The sequence below is a fragment of the Panthera uncia genome (genome assembly GCF_023721935.1).
Source record: "Panthera uncia isolate 11264 chromosome B2 unlocalized genomic scaffold, Puncia_PCG_1.0 HiC_scaffold_25, whole genome shotgun sequence".
In the NCBI taxonomy this organism is placed as follows: domain Eukaryota; kingdom Metazoa; phylum Chordata; class Mammalia; order Carnivora; family Felidae; genus Panthera; species Panthera uncia.
Genome location: NW_026057581.1, coordinates 11,348,110 through 11,369,536, shown reverse-complemented (window position 1 = coordinate 11,369,536; position 21,427 = coordinate 11,348,110). Strand labels below are relative to the sequence as shown.

The 21,427-nt window shown below is 46.6% G+C and overlaps 1 protein-coding gene across 1 annotated transcript in view; it reads left to right on the top strand.

Moving 5' to 3' along the window:
- Positions 1-13,202: 13,202 nt before the first annotated feature.
- STMND1 (stathmin domain containing 1) overlaps positions 13,203-21,427 on the top strand; it is a 28,938-nt gene continuing 20,713 nt past the window's right edge. The window contains exon 1 of the mRNA XM_049655013.1: positions 13,203-13,456. Coding sequence (XP_049510970.1) covers positions 13,376-13,456 — 81 coding nt within the window. The 5' untranslated portion in view covers positions 13,203-13,375. The remainder of the gene's footprint in view (positions 13,457-21,427) is intronic.

Below are 21,427 nucleotides of genomic sequence, written 5' to 3'. Positions count from 1 at the left end.
GACTTCCTGCAACATCTCTACAAAGGGGTCTGCTGGTGATGAATTCTTTCAATTTTTGTACACCTGAAAGGTCTCTGTTTTGCCTTCGTTTTTGTTTTCTTCTTTATTTATTTTGAAAGGGTGAGAACACAAGTCGAGGGGGCAGAGAGAGAGCGCGACTCCTTAGCAGATTCCACACTGTCAGCAGCGCAGAGCCTGACACGGGGCCCGAACCCATGAGCCATAAGACAATGACCTGAGCTGAAGTCAAGAGTCAGACACTGGAGCGAACAAGCCACACAGGCGTCCCTTTGTTTTTGATAGATATTTTCACAGGGTATAAAATTATAGGTCACTACTTTTGCTTGCAATATTTTCAGATGCTTTAAAAGTACTTCCAATATACTTTAAAAATTCCTCTGCACATAGTAGGTTTTCTTTCTCCATCTGCTATTAAGATTTTCTCTTTATCACTGCTTTTTTAAAGATTTTATTTTTTAAGTAACCTCCACACCCAATGCGGGGCTTAAACCCACAAACCTGAGATCAGGAGTCCTATGCTCCACCAACCGAGCCAGCCAGGTGCCCCGTCTTTATCACTGGTTTTAAGCAGTTGATTATAACATACTTGAGGGTAGTTTTATGTTTCTTGTGCCAGTTTCTTTGAGCCTCTTGGATGTGTGGATTTATAGTTTTCATCTAATTTGGAATTTCTTCAGTCATTATTTTTTCAAATATCCTTCCTATCTTCCCCTACGCCCTTCTCTTTCCTCTCCTTTGGAAACTGCAATTACAGGTATTTTAGGTTATATGAGGTTGTCTCTGATGTTCTGTTTATTTTTCAGTCTTTTTTCTCTGTATGTTTCATTTGGGATAGTTTCTATTGCTATGTTTTCAAGTTCACTAGTCTTTTCTTCTGCAATGTCTAATTGCCCATTGCAATAGACTGAGTGCTTGTCTTCAAGTTCACCAGTCTTTTCTTCTGCAATGTCTAATTGCCCATTGCAATAGACTGAGTGCTTGTCTTCAAGTTCACCAGTCTTTTCTTCTGCAAAGTCTAATTGCCCATTGCAATAGACTGAGTGCTTGTCTTCAAGTTCACCAGTCTTTTCTTCTGCAATGTCTAATTGCCCGTTGCAATAGACTGAGTGCTTGTCTTCAAGTTCACCAGTCTTTTCTTCTGCAATGTCTAATTGCCCATTGCAATAGACTGAGTGCTGACATTCCCCTCTCCCACCCACCGCCTGCCCCAAATTCATATCTTGAAACCCTAACCCCACGATGGGATGGTTTTAGGAGGTGGAGCATTTGGGAGGTGATCAGGTCATGAGGGTCGAGCCTTGTGAGTGGGATTAGTCCCCTATACAAGGGACCCAGAGAGCCCTCTCACCATCTTTCCACAGTGAGGACACAGCAAGAAGTCTGCAACCCACAAGAGGGCTCTCACCAAAACCCAACTACGTGGGCACGCTGAGGTCAGACTTCTAGCCTCTAAAACCACGAGAAACAAGCCTCCTGTTCTTAAGTCATGCAGCCTGTGATGGTTTGTTACAGCAGCCTGAACAGACTAGTCCTAGCAGTAACCGCATTCAGTTCATTAAAAAATACCTCTCAGGGGACCCTGGGTGGCTCAGCCGGTTAAGTGTCCGACTTCAGCTCAGGTCATGATCTCACAGTTTGTGAGTTCAAGCCCCACGTCAGGCTCCGTGCTAACAGCTCAGAGCCTGGAGCCTGCTTTGGATTCTGTGTGTCTCCCCCTCTCTTCCCCCGTCCCCACTCATGCTCTCTCTCTCTCTCGAAAATAAATAAACATTAAAAATTTTTTTTAAAAAAACTCTCAGACATTATAGTTTTGTTTCCAAAAGTGTAATTTGGGTCTTTTTAATAACTTTCATGTCTCCACTTAATATGCTGTCTTTCTTCTAGCTCTTTGAACACACAGAATGCAGCAACCCTAAATTGTAATGTCCTTGTCTGCTAATTCTAACATCTGCATTCATTTTAAGTCAGTGTGGACTGATTTATTTTTCTCCTAATTGTGGATCATATTTTCTTGTTTCTTTGCATGCCTGGTAAGTTTATTATTATTATTATTATTAGATGTCTGGCATTATCAGTTTTGCCTTTTTGGGTCCTGGGTAGTTTTATGTATCCTGTAACCATTCATTGCGACCAGAAACAGAGTCTCCCAGGACGATGTTACATCAGGAAAAAGGGAAGATGGTGATAGATATCATTTTCCAAAAATTCTTAAAGCTATCTAGGTATAGGATAATCATACCATTTTTCTGTGTCTCACTCTGTTTCCTTTTATAGAACAGATTGAGGAGAGAGGACAGGTGAGATTCCTCTTTTTTTTTTTTTTATGGCAACTTTGAAACATTCTTTCCTTTTTTTTTCCCTAACAGAACAGAAACTAAAAGAATTTTTAAATTGTTGCTTAATTTAATTCAACCAGCGCCAAAATGATAAGAGAATAACAAGCTGAAAATTTCCTTCTAGCAGTATTCAGTGATATCACATCTATTCCGAATAATTGAAAGTGCAATTTGACTACGTTGCTTAGTGTCCTTTAAAAGTAAGATTCTCCTGGGACGCCTGGGTGACTCAGTCTGGCAAGCATCCGAATCTTGATTTTGGCTCAGGTCATGATCTTGTGGTTTGTGAATTTAAGCCCCGCCTTGGGCTCTGTGCTGACAGCGTGGAACCTGCTTGGGATTTTCTCTCTCTCTCTCTCCCTCTCTCTCTGCCACTCCTCCATTCACGCTCTCTCCCCATCTCAGAATAAATAAGCTTTAAAAAAAAGTGTATCTTGGGGCGCCTGGGTGGCTCAGTCGGTTAAGCGTCCGACTTCAGCTCAGGTCACGATCTCGCGGTCAGTGAGTTCGAGCCCCGCATCTGGCTCTGAGCTAATGGCTCGGAGCCTGGAGCCTGCTTCCGATACTGTGTCTCCCTCTCTCTCTGCCCCTCCCCCGTTCATGCTCTGTCTCTCTCTGTCTCAAAAATAAATAAATGTTAAAAAAAAAAAATTTTTTTTTTAAAGTGTATCTTTGCTAATGTCACCAAATATCTCTCTCACTGTGGACTGTTCAGCACTTAGCTGGTAAATACTCAGTCTAATTAATAGTCAGTTAGGATTAACTCTAGAGGCGAACAAGAATAAGCTCACTGGGAAGGTTTTAGGCCTGCCCATCATGGATGGCTATTCAATTACTCCTTTTTGGTCTTCAGACACTGTGCTCAAAGGGGCCGATGGTGCTGTTAGCTGTAAAACCTGTCAGGGGAGAAGAATGTTCCCTGCTGCAATGTTTGCTGGGGCACATGCCTGTCTGAGCAGCATCCTGGGTGTGCCATTTGCCCTGAAATACAGTATCATCCTCCGTTTCAGCTCAGGGCATGATCCCAGGGCCATGGGATCAAGCCCCACACTGGGCTCCATGCTGAGCATGGATCTTGCTTGGGATCCTCTCTCCCTCTCTATCTCCCTCTGCCCCTCTCCCTGGCTCGTGTTCTTTCTCTCTCTCTCTCTCTCTCTCTCTCTCTCTCAAATTTAAAGATTTTGTTTAAAACGTAAAAAATTAAAAAAAATATTGTCCCCCTTTCTGACCCTCAAGCACTCCATACAATGGGTGTAATAATACACAACCACCTCTAGAACAAGGACTAGAGTGCATGCCTCTCAGAGGGTGCCACCCAGTCCAAAGAGCAATGCTGCTGACATCAGGTGCCTCTCTGACCTTGTCCCTCTCTTGTCTCCTCGGCAACCACACCAGCCCACACCCTCTCCTCCATACGTTCCAAGGATGCTTCAGCACAGAGCATTTTTGTTTCCTGTTCCCTCTCTACCCACCTACATCCCTAAGGGTCATTTCTGCTCTACCTTTCCAGGTAGTTTCTATTTCTTTCCAAGTTTGAGTTTTGTTTTTTTTTTCTGCATAGCACTTTCCACCACCTCCTGTGGTCTATGTCTACTTATCTGTTTGTTCTGCTGACCCTCTGTAAGCTCCATGAAGGCAGGGACTTTGTTTTGGTCTCTTCCTTATCCCTGGCATGTGGGACAGTGCCTGATGCCCAATAAATGTTTGTTGAATGAATAAATATGCAAGCATTTAGAACAGAAGCAGGCTAACTAGTGTGAGTGGATCTTTGGAAAATTGGCTTGACTAGACCAAAGTAGCAAGTGATGTTGGCCGTAAATTAAAATGTAACACGTCAGGCAATTGGAGATATTATAGGGATCCGTGGGTATGGGGGGAGGGGCATATCTAGATAGCAATCTAGGAAGGTGATGAGGGAGGATTCATAACAATGGGGCAGGTGGGGCCTGAAAATCTCCCGAAAGAAAGGATTAGAAACAAGCCTTCAGTTGGTTCGGCGGCCCACCCTTGGTTTCCGCTCAGGTCATGATGTCTCGAGTTTGTGAGTCAGCACAGAGCCTGCTTGGAATTCTTTCCCTCCTCTCTCTCTGTCTCTGTCTCTCTCTCTCTCAAAAATAAAATGAATAAACATAAAAAGAAAAAAGAATTAGGGACTCCTGGGTGGTTCAATCAGTTAAGTGGCCGACTTTGGCTCAGGTCATGATCTCGGGGTTCACGAGTTCAAGCCCCGTGTGGGGCCCTGTGCTGACAGCTCAGAGCCTGACACCTGCTTCAGATTCTGTCTCTTTGTCCCTCCCCCGCCCACACTCTGTCTCTCTCTCTCTCTCTCAAATAAATAAATAAATAAATAAACAAACATTGGGAAAAAAATGGAATTAGAAACAAAAGCCGCTGGAAGAACAGAGCCTCAACCGCAGATACCGCGAAGCGGCCCGCAGCGGGCTGCTGTCGGCTTCCCAGAGAGGGGGCCCGCACAGCCTTTCTGTGACTCACACGGTTAGCCAATATAGCACCTGGAAGCATGGCGACAAGTCACATAGCTAATCAAAAGCTATCAGCTGCCCCTCGGGACGACTTACAAACCTGAGCTAGAGTTTGGCATTAGCACATTCCCCTTCCACGCTGGCATTTCTAACACAGACTTTCCAAAGAATGCCCATGTTGTCATTAGGTCCACAGCCTCTGCCCGAGTCCTCTGTTCTAACGGTCGGGACTATGAGAACTCCACCTGCAACACAGCCAAGAGGTGAGGCCTGACACCGACATTTCCACGGGCCAACCATGGGCCCTGCAGAGCGCCTCACCCTTTTACAGGTCCCCAGTCCACGAAATGGAGCCATTTCGGCAAGCGATGACGCGGGTGCCCTCCTGGAGGAAACCCGTTCAGGCCCAGGAAGGTCGAGGCACTGAGTCCCTCTTTTCCCAAGGGAGGCCGACCGGGGGCACACCCAACACCTCGTCTGTCTGGGAGAGCTGTGCCTTTATAAACAGGCTCAACGATCCCTCTCCCTGTTTCTCTCTCCGTCTCCATCTCTCTCCCTCCCTCTCCCGTCCCCAACGGCCAACGACTGTGCTTGTGCAGGAGTCTCAAGTCTTCACAGCAAGAGAGAGAAATCCACAGCAGCCTCCCCGGGATGGTTCTCCCGGCAAGACTCAGCAGACTCCTCGGGGAGAAGAGCTATAATTTTGCTCCAGGTGATTCCGCGAGGCCCTTGCCCTCTCTCTGTAAGAGAACAGAGAACAGGCAGCTTGCTGTAGGGGCTATAATTGCAGAGCCTGTCGAAAGGAAGACAGAGGGCGGGAAGGCGAAGCCGGGAATCGTGGGACTCACGTGAACCCCCTCTGTCCATGCTCAGAAGGGCCTTCGCCACGGGAAAGAGCAGGGACGACATCCACAGCAGCCATGCTTGCATCTGGTTCGTGGTAGGTGACACGTGACCCTTGTACTCTTTGTTCAGTTTTTCTAGAGCTTTGGGGGCCTGATGCGTCAGGTGAAGGCCGGCTGAACAGTCCTCACTGGTGTCAAAATGAGATGGAATCAAACTCGTGGTTAAAAAAAAACAAAAAAAATCAGGGGCGCCTGGGTGGCTCCGTCGGTTGAGCATCTGACGTCAGCTCAGGTCATGATCTCACCGTCCGTGGGTTCGAGCCCCGCGTCGGGCTCTGTGCTGACGGCTCGGAGCCTGGAGCCTCCTTCGGATTCCGTGTCTCCCTTTCTGTCTGCTCCTCCCCCGCTCGTGCTCTGTCTCTCTCTCTCTCTCTCTCAAAAATAAATAAACATTTAAAAAATAGGTCAACCTTAACTATTAAAATGTCGCCAAAGTCCTCTTTGCTCCCATTTACTGCACAATCACGGCAAGTACATGAAGAACTTCCCATGCCTTTTTTCCCTCAGGATTATTTTTTCCCAGGAAAAACTTACGGAGGTAGGTACCATTGCTCTCTCCTATTTTAAAGATGAGAAATAATATCCCAAAGGTCAGAGGTCGGTCTCTCCAGAGCCCAGGCTCCTCTTGCCCTTGCAGGGTGGCAAGCCTTCCCGTACACGTGAACAACCCAAGAAGATTCCTGAAAATACAGATTCCGGGGCAGCCTCTTCGGAGATTTCTGATCCCGTGCAGGTGTCCCTGTCGCCGGGAATCTGCATCGATGACCGGGCAGCAGCCTGCATTCTGAGACAGGTGCTACGGTACCTTACTTTGAGAACCAGGGCTCCAGGTAACTACTCAGCATCTCCTGGTCCGGGTCCTTTATTAGGAGAGTGAGAGCCCCCCACCCCACTCCCGCCAACAATGAAATAACTTCCTGGAGGGTGGTCCACTAGCCCGGAGAGGGACCCGGGTCAGAACGGAGCCAGCCCGCCCAGCATTCTTTCCACCGCATTCCAGTGGAGAAAATAAATCCCAGTCTCTTAGCAAGCTTTGTTCTCCGCCTTGTCTTTCAGTGCTGCCAGCAGCCGAACTCCCCTGGAGCGTCAAACAATACGTTCAAGGCCAGCACGGAAAAATCACACCGCCAATCCGAGAAATCTCAGGGCTCTGTGCCCACGTCCTGCCAAAATTGGAAGCAGTGAAAATCATTTAAATATTACTTTTCTTTACTTGTGAGAATATCAGTGTGTGAAAATTGTCTCGGGTAACCTTAGGAGTTGTTACAGCTTTCTAAAAAGCAAGCTCTCCTTTCCAACTGCCATTCAGTGAGTATTGTTTCTACTTTGACACATCCCCGTTAAGCTCTCAGCCCCGTATTAGATCCACATAATACCTAAATGTGCTCCAGACCTGGTTCTTAAGGTGGATGTAAATGGACGTCTTATAATTCTATGAGGTTATTACTGTTAAATTTACTGTTAAGGGGCCGTTCTCTGAGCCAGTACCCTGAGATTGGTGTTTTCTCTCTGTTTTTACCCAGTTTGTGTTGAACGAGCAAACGTCAGGATCGTTGGCTTAATGTCAAAGTTTGGCAAACAATTCTTCCCCTGTTTGGGGGCTTATTTATTTATTTCTGCATGCACTCTGCAAGAGTCTGTCATACCAAGTCCTTTATTTTTTTTAATGTTTATTTTTGAGAGAGAGAAACAGAGAGAGAGCATGAGCAGGGGAAGGGCAAAGAGAGAGGGAGACACAGAGTCCCAAGCAGGCTCCAGGCTCTGAGCCGTCAGCACAGAGCTGCACGTGGGGCTCGAACTCATGAACTACGAGATCATGACCTGAGCCGAAGTCGGACACCCAACCGACTGAGCCACCCAGGCGCCCCTCACATCAAGTCCTTTAAAGGATCCCTAAGATGTGCCTGTCTTCAGCACTTTGGGGCAACTCGGTTAGTTCATTGTTGGCGTTATTACAAGCATCCGTACACAGGTAGCAAAAATCTTGATTATGCAAATGTGTTGCTGCGTCTTTTTTGTGTGTGACGATCTTCTGGTCCAATTCTTTCTCCTTTCCTAGTGGTCGTTTTCTTTATCACACAACTGTTCATAGACAGGTTCATGAGGTTTCTAAATGTGCTTGGTACTGTTACTGAAGCAACCCGTCCCAGCGGACGCCAGAGGTACAAACTTCAGAGGCCCTTCACATCTGAGTGACACGATGTGTGTATAAAAGAGGGGACTGTTTTCCAGATACACAGGGTTTGGGTTGGAGTGTCTGACAAAGGAGCCCACAAAACCAGACTGATATGGGGTTTTTGAATTAGGTCTTTACATTCCAGAAGACGCTCAAAATGCCGCCCCTCGTTTCTGACAATCTGGTGCTCTCTTTCCTTTTTCCAGAAGCCGCAACACTCCCTGTACTGCGTCCCAGGATACGAAACAGCACGTCAACACAGCGAGGTGGTGTTCCCCGCCTCACAGCCTTCCTGTTGAACAGGGTGCTCCGGGCGAAGCATGGGGGGTGGGGGAGCGGGGGTTAGCGGCCCAATGAAGCCACTTAACAAAATGGTTTAGAGGCCTGGGAGTTCTGTTAGCTAATGAGATAAATTCCCCCGGTGTGGCATCTACTCCCCCTGGAGATTTTTGTCCTTCTGGAAGGGATACAAAGTCTTCCAGGCCATTAGGGTTCCACACAGTTATTTCAGACCCTTGTGGGAATTACTTTATCATTTTAAATCATAGACCAGCAAACATTTTCCATTAAAGGCTAGATAATAAATATTTTCAGCTTCGCAGGCCGTATGGTCTTTGTCACTCATGGCACAAAGGCAGCCCTAGATAATATGTAAACAAATGGGGCTGATTATGTTCCAATAAAACTTTATTTATGGACACTGAAATTTGAGCTTCGTATAATTGTCACAAATTACTAATTAATGTTCTTCTTTTTAAAAATTTTTTCCCATATTTTTTTCCACCGTTTAAAAGTATAAAAGCCATTCTTAGCTCATATGTCTGATAAAGACAGGCATGTCTGTCTTTATCAAGATCTGGCCTGTGGGTCATAGTTTTCCAATCCATACTTTAAGCCAATAACTGACTAATAAAATAGCAATAAAATAGAAATACCAACGGAGCCATCAGCTTCCCTCTCTTAACTAATTCTTAGCAAGCACTCAAAAATGTCAACCATGGGGCTCCTGGGTGGCTCAGTTGGTTAAGCATCTGACTTTCAGCTCAGGTCGTGATCTCATGGTTCATGGGTTCGAGCCCCCTGTGGGGCCCTGTGCTGGCCATGTGACGCTGGCTTGGGATTCTCTCTCTGCCCCTCCTCCACTTTCCCTTTCTCTCTCTCTCTCTCTCTCAAAAATAAATAAGTAAATCTTTTTTAAAAATGTCAGCGGCGCCTGGGTAGCTCAGTCAGTTAAGCGGCCAACTTCAGCTCCGGTCACGATCTCATGGTTCATGGGTTTGAGCCCCACATCAGGCTCTATGCGGACGGCTCGGAGCCTGGAGCCTGCTTCGGATTCTGTGTCTCCCTCTCTCTGCCCCTCCCCTGCTCACGCTCTGTCTCTCTCTCACTCAAAAGTAAATAAACATTAAAAGAAATCTTTTTAATGTCAACTATGATTATACTAATCAGTCTTTGGGACGTGTTTGGGAATGAAGGTCCGCACATCATTTTTCTAGTCACTGCAACCTGAAACCTTGCAGCCACCTGGTACCGACCCTGCCCTCATGCACTAATGCTCTGAGTGCCACAGAGAGACACCTAACTCTGCTGTCTGGTTTACCCACCATCCCTGGAAAGGTAACTATCTCAGAACGAACAGAAGAGGAAAAAAAGCTAACTCCAGAGCTTGGGTGACAGCAAGTAAGGATTTTCTTTTCTCCCTCACCATAACCCAGTTACTCACAGACACCCATCGTGCACTGGAAAAGAGGGATGAGAAACAAGCTGGTCGTGTTCCTAGTTTGTAACTTCATGCGTAAAGGTCCTTCCCAGATGGGAGTAAAATGAACTATGGGCTTCGTTGTCACTGCCTCCATCCTTTTCCTCTTCAATTCTTTCTCCTTCCTTCCATTGTTCCTTTCTGTCTTCTGAAGTAATGGCTTAACATCCACATGTGTTCTATACCTTTCCTACTCCAAGGGCGACCCTCCATCAACAGTGGCCCGGAAGCCTGTTAGAAAAGCAGTCTTTGGGCCCTGCCCTAAACCTACTGAATAGGAATCTGCATTTTTGACAAGGTCTCCAGGGTGTGCACATTATAGTTTGAGAGGCACCAGTCCTTCCAATATCCTCAACACCCCAGAGAAGAAAGAGCTCAGGTCAAACCTCAGGCTTAAATTCCGTAAAGAAATGGAAAGCTGGCTGTCTTGAGATTATTTAAAACTGAAGAGGAAAACCAAGGCTGGTGGTCAAACTTTAAAATGGGCAAGTGATGGGGCACCTGGCTGCCTCAGTCTGTGGGGCATGTGGCTCTTGGTCTCGGGTGGTAAGTTCAAGACCCACCTTGGGGGTAGAGCTTACTTTAAAAAACTGGGCAAGCGATATGGCCCTGTTTTGTTGAAGATCAAAGGCTTTCTCACACGGCCTTCAAAGTGGAAACAAGTTATCCAAGACCAGAGAATGATCATTATGGGCCAGCAGCACAGAGCCTCAGTGCAGAGCTCCAGGGTGAAGGGGGACAGAGAAATGATATCCACATACCTCCTGTGGCTGGGGCTGGGGGTGACCGAGGTCACTTCACTGCAGAAATCAGGGAAGGATAAGCAGAGCAGAGCTATTCCTTGGTGTTCTGGAATATAAGGGGAAAGGCAGTGGTGTGCTGATAGATGTTTAATAGCCAACTCCAGGGGCCGGAGGTGGGGAGGCAGAAAGCCCTGATTGGTAGCTTTTATCAGTTTTCACGGTGTCTGTATTCTCACCTTGACTGATTTCAAACTACGGAAGTGATGTCACCGGACGTGGAGTTGGAAAGAGACCCACAGTAGCACAGCACACAGATATGACAAATGCATTCAGAAGCGTAAGAGTAAATAGGTTTTTTTTTAATTTTTTAATGTTTATTTATTTTTGAAGGAGAGAGACACAGAACATGAGTGAGGGGCAGAGAGAGAGGGAGACACAGAATCCAAAGCAGGCTCTAAGCTCTGAGCTGACAGCACAGAGCCTGACACGGGGCTCAAACTCACTAACAGCGAGATCATGACCTGAGCCGAAATCCGATGCTCAACTGACTGAGCCATCCAGGTGCCCCTGTTTTATTTTTTTAAGTCTATCTATTTTTTTTGAAAGAGAGAGAGAGAGAGAGAGAGAGCAAGTGCATGCAAAGGGGAGGGGCAGAGAGAGAGGGAGAGAGAGAACTCCAAGCAGGCTCCCCACCATCAGCACAGAGCCCAACATAGGGCTTGAACTCACGAGCCGTGAAATCATGACCTGTGCCAAAGTCGGACGCTTAACCAACTGAGCCAGCCAGGCGCCCAAGAGTAAACTGTAGTAAAATAATTAGGAACTGGTGAGTTGTGATCGTTACCTTCATTTTGAATACAACTAATTTAATTGTATGCATTACATATTATTATTGTATTACATAACTTCATTTTTAATAATGATCATATTTTAACAACTAGGCCCAAATATTCCTGACAATCAGCTCTCGTGAGGCAGCTCACGCAAGCTCTAGCACATTGCTAGAAAAAGAGAATTTTCACAACTGTGGACCGCGGTTAGAGGATGCTTCCAGACACACTTGCACAACACATGTGGGTTCCACCCCACTTATTCACACCCATGTCCTATCAAGTCTCTGTTCACAGGTTGCCTTAAAAGAAAAAAAAAAAACTCACACAGCTCATCCTGTAAACTTTCACTAAACTTTCTCGAGAACATTTCTTTGGTGTCTTGTGTTGGCTTATTCTAGTTGAGAGTTTTTCAGTTTCCAGCTGGAACGTTTCATGTGACTTGTTACACCCATGAGTTCATTCTTTCAGAGAAAGAACCCCAAATGCCATCTGAGCCTTGTTTCAACTCTTCATTCACAAATCTGTAATGCTCCTTGCTCGATAATCCTAAGGCTTTGACTTGATTTTCATCCCATATTTCCTCTTTTTTCTCAATTTTAGCAAAAGGAAAATTGATGGGCAACATCGTCCAACCAGTAAAGAGAGGCAGCGAAACGAGTTTAAACGCTATAACCCAAAGAATCAGGGCCTGTAACAGAACGGACCAGTAATTTCCCTGGAAGGATCCAGGATTTTTACATTTCCAAAAATTCTTACTAGGATTTTCCTGGTGTTGCTGATTCATGGGACTGAGTCAGGCTGTTGTAGGGAACCCTCCCTAAGGAAAGGAAAAAAAAAAAAAAAAGACCTCAAGGCAACCTGGTTATATGCATATGTGACAACATCCATCACGACCCTGTAACATGAGACCACTTAATCAGACTACATATTTGTGTGTTACCGTACATGGGAGACAAAGAAGTAAAATATATATTAAAAAAACTAGCCACCTGGCTGTTGGGGGCTCAATTCTTAGGGTAGGAACCCAACGGAGCGGTGCTGGCTCAAATAAAGTTGCTTCCTGGAAAGAAAGGCCTCCGTGTCCCGACTCCCTGTGTCAGAATCCTGTCACCAGGCCACCTGGTTCCTGGTTCCAGATCCCTCGTTGACTAGCCTCCCCACCCCGATCTGAACCACTCAGCCTCTCTGAGCCTAGGTTTACAGCCTGTAAAATAGGGAGTTGGTAGATGATGTCTAAGATCCCTCTCACTTTTTTTTTTAATTATTGAAAATTGAAAAAATAATCAAAAATAGGACAAAGGGGGGAAGGGGGTGGGAAAATCCAGGAGAGGACCTGTTGCTCAGTGCGGCAGTCTTCCTGGTCCGCCTTGCCTGGTGGGTTACGGCATTTTTTATTTAGTTCTCTGAGAACGCACTTCTTTACCATGTAGCATCTCACAAAATGTGGCTTCCATAAAAACGATTTGCATGACCCATTTCGGGGCCGCTGAGCTGTGAGGGTCCTAATGCCCGCTCTTCTTCACTGTGCGGGTTTCTGTTTGTGTGACCGTCCTTCCCGAGGTGGGCCCGTGACACTGTCGTCTGGGGCTGTCCGGCCAGCTCCGCGGCCCCCCTTCGCTCAGCAGCGGCTGGCCACACAGTCCCCAGCCTCCGCAGCACAGAAGCAGGAGGGTCCCACGGTGCCTTAGAAAGGGACAAATAACAGGTCCCGCAGGATGCTTAAGACTACGGTTCTCTAAAGACTAATCGCCCGGCAGTGAGCGCCCCTCACCCTTCGCTTTTCAACGGAGAGGGCTGCAAGTTGCGTCCTAGGTGTGATTTAGACGCCTCCGGCCTTCCAGTTTCCAGTTACAAAAGTCCCAGGTCCGCTGATGCGGTTTATTGTGGCAACAGTTCCCGGCAACTGCCCAGACGCCGAGCGCCTCCACCCCAGGCTTTCAGTGCGGCAGGTGGGAGAGGCGGAGAGTGCTGGGGCGCAGGGGCACGGGCGCAGGGTGCAGGGGCACGGTGCAGGACGCGGGGCGCAGGGGAGGGGGCGGAGGGGTGAGGTTCAGGGGCGCGGCAGGGAGCGACCCCCGGGGGCGCACCTGGAGGCCCGGCCGGAGGTGGAGCGCGCGGCATGGGTTGCGGACCTTCCCAGGCTGCTGAGGACCAGACACGCGTCCCCGCGCCCAAGAAGGGCTGGGATGAGGGATTTAAGGTAAAACCAACAAAACAGACAAGCAGGCACAAGGCCTTTTGCCACGCTTGGCGGGGGGGGGGGCGACTGGAGTGGGCTGGAGCTGGGTCCGCAGGGGCCTCGCAGCCCTCCCGATGGGTGGGCACAGGGTGGGCGGGATGGGAGCAGCTGTGCCGGTCTGTGTTTCACTGCTGTCGTGTCCAGGGCCCCGCTGCTGTAGGACTAGCTTTGAGAGCCTTTTGTGTGTCAAGAACTTGCGAAGTTGGTCACACCCTAAAAAGTAGAGCCATGCGATCCGCACAGAGCTGGGGCCGGCGGGGATTCTCAGGGGAGGGTGGGAGATCCTGGGAGGTGCCTTATATTATCCGCTTCCGGAAAGTGGGCCCTTTGAGAATTACTTAAGGGCTCAAAGACACGGTAGAGGCCTTCCATCTGGCTGAGCCCTCTTGCTGCCCACCTGAGGACTCTGGGGCCCAGAGACGAGGACGCCTTGCCTGAGGCTGCACAGCTTGTTTGGGGGCAGAGCTAGAGATAGAATCTAATTTTCAGAGTCTCATTCCAGTACTCTTTCTGCTCCCTCTCTCAAGGTTGCCATCCCGGTAATTCTTCTGCCGGCATGAAGGGGAATTTTTTCCAGGGTGGGGCATGGAGGGATGGGTTGGTCCAGACAGAAATGAGGTCCAGGATTTCGTCCCATGCTCACCTCGGTCAGTATTCCACAAACCGAGCTGGGAAGGCACAACGGTACCCCTTGGAGAGGGGTCACCCAAAGGTAGTAATACCATATAACTGGTCTCCAAAAGCAGAATACTTTTAGGAGCGAAAAGGAATGCTATTAATAAATTTTCCTGGTCTGATTTAAGCCCATATTGTTGGCAGAAAACCAGGATTTACGGTCACCCTTCCTAGAGGGCATTTTTGGAGCTACTGTCTCAAGAGCACACCTTTTTTTTTTTTAGCAGACAATGTGCAAGGTGCCATTTGGTGCCACTTACAGCACCTACTGTGTGTGTGTGCGTGTGTGTCTGCACGCGTGCACACACCCCACCCCCCCCCACAGCACACCTGCTGGGCTCTTGGAGTACATCAAAAAGCAAACTGGAAGCTGGTAAAGGCTGAAACTCAGGCTTAGGACCTGGCGCCCTTGTGGATGCCTGTGCCCAGGTGCCTACCCATCTTGACACTGTTTTCTGCTTTTGTTGTTGTTGTTGTTTGCTTACTTATTTTGAGAGAGAGAGCACAAGCAGGGGAGGAACAGAGAGAGAGGGATAGAGAGAGAATCCCAAGCAGGCTCAGCACCACCAGCGCAGAGCCCGAAGAGGGGCTCACACTCACAAACAGTGAGATCGTGACCTGAGCAGGTGCTTAACCCACTGAGCCACCTGGCGCCCCTGTTTCCTGCTTTCTGTTCCAGCCACCTCTGTCTGAGTTCAGGGCCCTATTCCCTCTTACTGGGTCTTCCTGCCTCCCCCGTGAGCACAGGGTATTCTCTGCCTCCCACACTGCCATCTGTCTTCCTAAGAAAAAATTCTCCGGAGCACGCAAAACCCTCTACCCGCGGTCCCACCAGGCTTTGTAACGTCGCCCTGTCCAGCCCTGCACACTAGAGGACTCTCGGGTCTGCCAACCCGAGAATCTGCAGGGTTCGGTCCCACCAGTCACGGACACAGTCCATGCTGTTCCCCATGCCATTCCATCCTCCTGGAATGCCCTCCTCAGGCCCCATTCCCAGGTCCCCTGATGCAATTCCTGCTTGTCCTTCAGCACTGAGCCCAAACACCACCGCTGTACCACTCGCTTCTCACACGGCAAATGTGTGTTTAAAGCTCCTCCTCCCTCATAGATTTACGGGCTTCTTGGAAACAACTTGGTCCTCTTACTTGCTCATTACTTCTGCTTTGATTAATATGTAGGAATACATTTTTCTCCCTTTCTCCAAAAACTGTATGAATATGATTTAAAATGTTAACCCATTGCGCTTTTCTCTTTTTTGCGCGAAAAAATCTTTTTTATTTACTTGACTGGAGTGATTACACATGAGACTTCCAGAGAAGGACATTTTCACCATTTGTGTTTCTTATCTGGCCATTATAATTTGTTTCATTTCAAGGTTATTACTGAAAATGACTGTTGCACAGAGCAGGAGAGTGATGAAAAGCAATCCTCTCTGAGTGTCAGATATGCTGGGTCCCTGGAAGCCAAGCTTCCCTCGGTTTGGGAGGGTTTCTGGGTCTCTTCCTGAATTCCCTGGGCATGAAAGTCATTGCCTATCTCCTGGGGTTTTGACAAGTCTCCTAACTGGTCTCCCTGGATCCTTCCTCCTCTGCCCACCCCCACCTGTGCTCCAGCTCCCGGCTTCGCATGACCTCCAGAGCCATTGTTCTAAAATCTGGTAATGTCATCCTCTGCTAAAAAAAACAGTTCCCAAATCATTAGGTAGGCACACACACCAGGGGTCAAAGAATGTGACTACCTCAGTTATGATTTCTGGGTTCACTGTTTGTTTCAGCTGTGTGACTTTGGTCAAGTTATTTAACATCTCTGTGCTTTGATTTCCTTATCTGTAAAATGAGGGCAATAATAAGAATAATAGTTATGTTACAGAGTTGTCACAAAGATTGATGAATTCAATTCACGTAAAATGATCAGATCAATGCCTGGCACAAGAATAAGTGCTCAATATGAGTCAGTACAATTGTTATTGCAGTGATTTATGTAAGATAAAGTCCTGACTCCTTAGCACATCTTACCAGCCATCTTTTTTTAAAAAAAAATTTTTTTTAAACGTTTATTTATTTTTGAGACAGAGAGAGACAGAGCATGAACGGGGGAGGGGCAGAGAGAGAGGGAGACACAGAATCGGAAGCAGGCTCCAGGCTCTGAGCTGTCAGCACAGAGCCCGACGCGGGGCTCGAACTCACGGACCGCGAGATCGTGACCTGAGCCGAAGTCGGACACTTAACCGACTGAGCCACCCAGGCGCCCCTGTTTATTCATTTTTGAAAGAGGAAGGGAGAGAGAGAGAGAGAGAGAGAGAGAGAGACAAAGTTGAGCAGGGGAGGGGCAGAGAGAGAGGGAGACACAGAATGGGAAGCAGGCTCCAGGCTCTGAGCCGTCAGCCCAGAGACTGATGCGGGGCTCGAACTCACGGACCGCGAGATCGTGACCTGAGCTGAAGTCAGACGCTTAACCGACTAAGCCACCCAGGCGCCCCTTACCAGCCATCTTTGAGCTGCCTCCTGGCAAATTCTCCGGCTTCGTCTCTTCCCACACTCATTGCTGGTCAAACCTCACTACTCGTGGCTCCCCAAATCCATTCCGTTTCTATCTCCATGCTTTTGCACCTGCTGTTTTCCCTCCTTTCAGACCTTTCCCCATCCTCCGTGCTGGGCCACATGCAGATACGTATTCATCTTTCAAGACAACTCAAGACCACTTTCCTGACCCTGCTCCCCACCCCACTAGGCTACCACACTGGCAGAACTTATACCTTCTCCTACCGTATTTCAAAACATCTTATTGTATTTATTCATGTCTGTGTTTGCTTCCCATCCTGAGTTGTTATTATCTTCTTGAGGACAGAAACTGTTCTTTGTCTCTGCAATCCCCCCTGTTTACTACAGCACCTGATAAAGACCAGGCACTAATGACCATTTCTTGAGGGACCCGGTGTCCCTCCCACTCCCTCCGATCCTTGGTATCTTCTCGTCTCCTAGTTGCATAACTAGACCAACAACAGTCAGCAAGGAGTAAATTCAGTATTAAAATCACCTGAAAATAGGGGAGTCTGGGTGGTTCAGCATCTGACTCTTGACTTTGGCTCAGGTGGTGATCTCAGCTCAAGCCCCATACCTGGCTCCGTGCTGACTGTACAGAACCTGCTTGGGTTTCTCTCTCTCTCCTTCTCTCTCTGCTCCTCCCCTGCTCGCGCTCTCTCTCCCTGTCTCTCTCTCTCTGTCTCTCTGTCTCTCAGAAATAAATTTAAAAAAATAAAACTTAAAAAAATTATTAAAATAAATAGCCTGAAAATAGACTCAGAGTCGATTCACGCATATACCTCCTTCCCCACCCCAAGTGGTAGACTTTGGAAATCTGATCCAGCCAAGGCGTAATCACTAATGAAACGCTCTCTAGCTACCATACAGTGCTATTTTTGTTAACTTCCTAAATGTACAGGCTGAACGTTCAGTGGTTCACCAGTGTCTTTAAAATGAGATGTACAGGTTTGCTTGCATGAAATATTTATGTTTCTTAGTGGCACAACTTTTAAAATATTCCGAATCAAACTTGTCAAGACTACTGACTTTGTCTTCACTTTTACCTTAGTCTAACATGGCAGATAGACATGGTAATAAAATAATGCATAATAAGAAAAGCATGGGGAACTTTTCTCAATGAGGGAAATGTTCTGTATGATGAACTCCGAGTTTCTGTCTTATTATGAAAGGGAACAGACTAGATTGGAATAGACAATCCCTAAGGACCCCTCACAGTTTCCCCCTAACCTTTGACAAGAAAGTTCTGGCTTATCATCAGTAAAAGGGACTAAATGACTTCTTCAAGTCCTGATTTTTAAAACAGGATATTTTTTAGTGTTTTTGGAGGGTTGCTATTTGTTACAATATTCGTTAGACATAAACTAGAAAATCAAATGCTGAAGAATGCATTTTTTTCCTATATGTCTACAGACAAATATATTTATAAAATACACCTGCCAATAATGTGATTAAGGTTTCAGTCCAAGGGAGACATGACAGATGACTCCCTCCAAACTATTTGGCAAATGTGTTTCCCAAAAGCTTTAGAACAGAACCTATAACACTTCCAGACCGAAAACAAATATATGAAACACAAACAAAAAACAGCCCTGTCTGTAATTAAAAATAATACCTTTTTTGGAATGCTGATGATTCCCATGCATAACTGTTAGCTTAGAATTCACAGCTTTTCAATTCTAAAACTAATAAGATTGTATCCCCAAGACAATGAAGCATAAAATAGAATTGACACAAAATATAAACATATCGAATCTCTACTTCTTTTTTTTTAATGCTTATTTATTTTTGAGAGAGGGAGACACAGCACGAGCAGGGGAGGGGCAGAGAGAGAGGGAGACACAGAATCCGAAGCAGGCTCCAGGCTCTGAGCTGTCAGCACAGAGCCCGACGTGGGGCTCGAACTCACGAACCGCAAGATCATGACCTGAGCTGAAGCTGGATGTTTAATCGAGTGAGCCACACAGACGCCCTTCGAATCTGTACATTTGCACAACTTCATCTCCAGGAAACAAAGTCAAACCTCCCACCCACCTCCTGATCCCCTCCACGGCAGATAGACTTCTCATTGGTGTGAAAATATAAACCCTGCATGCATAGAAAGAATAAGAAAACTGTTTTTGCGATGCCCCCGAGAGGCATAGGTATAATTAATTTGTCAATATTTCTGGCCTTTGAACTGTGTCTGTTCTCAAGTCTAGATTATGAAATTGGGTTAAAATTTCCAGAATGTGTTGCACATAGATAAGATATTTGAAAGACATGCTTAATTTTTCAGAGAGAAAAACCTTAAATTTCTGCTCTGGAAACTGAAGGCTGGTATATGTTATCTTATGCCCAAAGATTGTGCTTCATTTGCTGCCATTTAAGCTTTGGTCACTAACAGAGCTTGAAGGCAGACGGGATCTAAGTTAGAATAAAGGGGTTGAGATTCTTGGTAAGGCCTGGATTCCTCACTTTGATGAAACCAATGAGGGTCACATAATTAAATGTGGAATTTAAATATATTCTGACTTGTGGGGTGCCTGGGTAGCTCAGTCATTTGAGTGTCTGACTTCAGCTCAGGGCTCGTGAGTTCAAGCCCCACTTTGGGCTGCTATCAGCGAAGAGCCTGCTTTGGGTCCTCTGTCCCCCTCTCTCGCTGCCCCTCCCCCCTAGCGCGTGTGCTCATGCTCTTTCTATCTCTCTCTCTCTCTCTCTCTCTCTCTCAAAAATAAATAAAAATTAAAAAATTAAATCTATTTTTCTGGTTTGTAGATGACAGAATATCTTTGTGAAAAGCCGCCTTTTAGATTGAGAATATTCGTGTGTGCTCTCAGCTTCAATATGGACGTGTTTTTGTTTGTTGTTGCTAAATTTTCCAAGGTCTCTGGTGGGAAATGTTAGATGGCAAAACTCGTCCCTATGTGTAACTCAGTGCCCTGCTATGTTCAACAAACGAAGGCCTGCAAGACACAATGAGCTTGTGAAATTGCCTGCTTCACCGCCATTGCAAATATCGGTTTTCTTTTTTTTTTTTTAATTTTTTTTTTAACATTTATTTATTTTTGAGACAGAGAGAGACAGAGCATGAGCAGGGGAGGGTCAGAGAGAGAGGGAGACACAGAATCCGAAACAGGCTCCAGGCTCTGAGCTGTCAGCCCAGAGCCTGATGCGGGGCTTGAACTCACAGACCACGAGATCATGACCTGAACCGAAGTGGGACGCTTAACCGACTGAGCCACCCAGGCACCCCGCAGATATCGGTTTTCAATAGTTTATCTGGAAAGGAGGTCAAGAATACCTAACGTGATCTTTGCTCTTAAAAAAAAAAAAAAGTTTCTTTATTTTTGAGAGCAAGAGAGAGCGTGAGTGGTGGAGGGGCAGAGAGAGAAGGGATCAGACAATCTGAAGGCGGCTCTGCACTGACAGCAGTGAACCAGATGCGGGGCTCGGGCTCATGAACCGCGAGATCACGACCTGAGCCACAGTCGGACCCTTAACCAGCTAAGCCACCCGGGGCCCTGTGATCTTTGCTCTTTCCCATCAGCATGGACTATGAGCACCTGAAAAACAACCATCAGTCTCCTTGTCCTTTGTTATATGTAACAACATATATTTTTATATATTATATATATATATAATAACAATATATATTTTATATATCTGTAAATGTGTGTGTGCACGTGAGAGAGACCCCGTCTGATATAGTAAGAGTATTATTATATAATAAAATAATAGCACGTAATATACATAAAGACTTTTCCTGGGTCGGCTTACCGTACAGGGACTACACGGCAGTAACTGTGTCTATGAAGAAAGACAAATGGAGAGAGATAGAAAGAGCACATTATAGCTCTGATACTTTCTCCGTAGGCCATTAGTATTTCGGATCTGTCGACTTTTTGTTGGCCGACTTGTTTGTTCAGTTGGTCGTGTTTTCATACTTTCCCATGTAGCCCTGAAGCACAGAACTAATTAACCCCCAGCACAATGAACTGATGTTGATTAGCTGCAGCCAGCATGTTATGTAAACACAGTGATAAGGAGCTACGTGAGTCTCCCCATGAACATTCGAACACTCGAGAAACCGTCATTGAATGACAGGAACCTGAGGGTGGGTGTTGGAGCCGCCAGGACCTGGCTACTGTGGTTTCTACTGAGCCTCTGAGGGATTTCACAGCTCTTTGGAGAGCTTTCAGAAAGTGAACAAACGTGCTTAGGTGTTTAAAAATCTGTGTGATTTTTATTGTGAGATTACCAAGGGTTTAATGCTGATGTCCTATTTGTCCCTCCTTTAAATGGAAGAGCTGTGGGGGAGAGGGTGTCTGCTGTCTTCCTTTCTAATGTTTCTTCCATCTCTTTCCCCCAGTTTCACCGCCACTGTCCTAGGTCACGTTCAATCAGAGCTCACCTGGACAATTGCAATCATTGTAATTGGCCACCCTGCTCTGTCCCTTGCTTGTTTCCTTCAGCCCCCCTCATTTAAATGAACCCCAGTGATCTTTCTAAAACACATGACTGATCATTTTATTTTACTTCCATACACAAAAACCCTACAAAGGATTCCTGTTGCATTCAAAACAAAATCAAGCCCCTTTACTCATCACAAAAGACTTCCCTTTCCCACTCAGCATCTACCCCGTTCTACCTCCATCTTTCTGCTCCCCTGGAATAATTCAAGTTCATATGCTCACAATATTGTTTCGTACCCGTCTTTGTGTGTGCTTAACCTCTC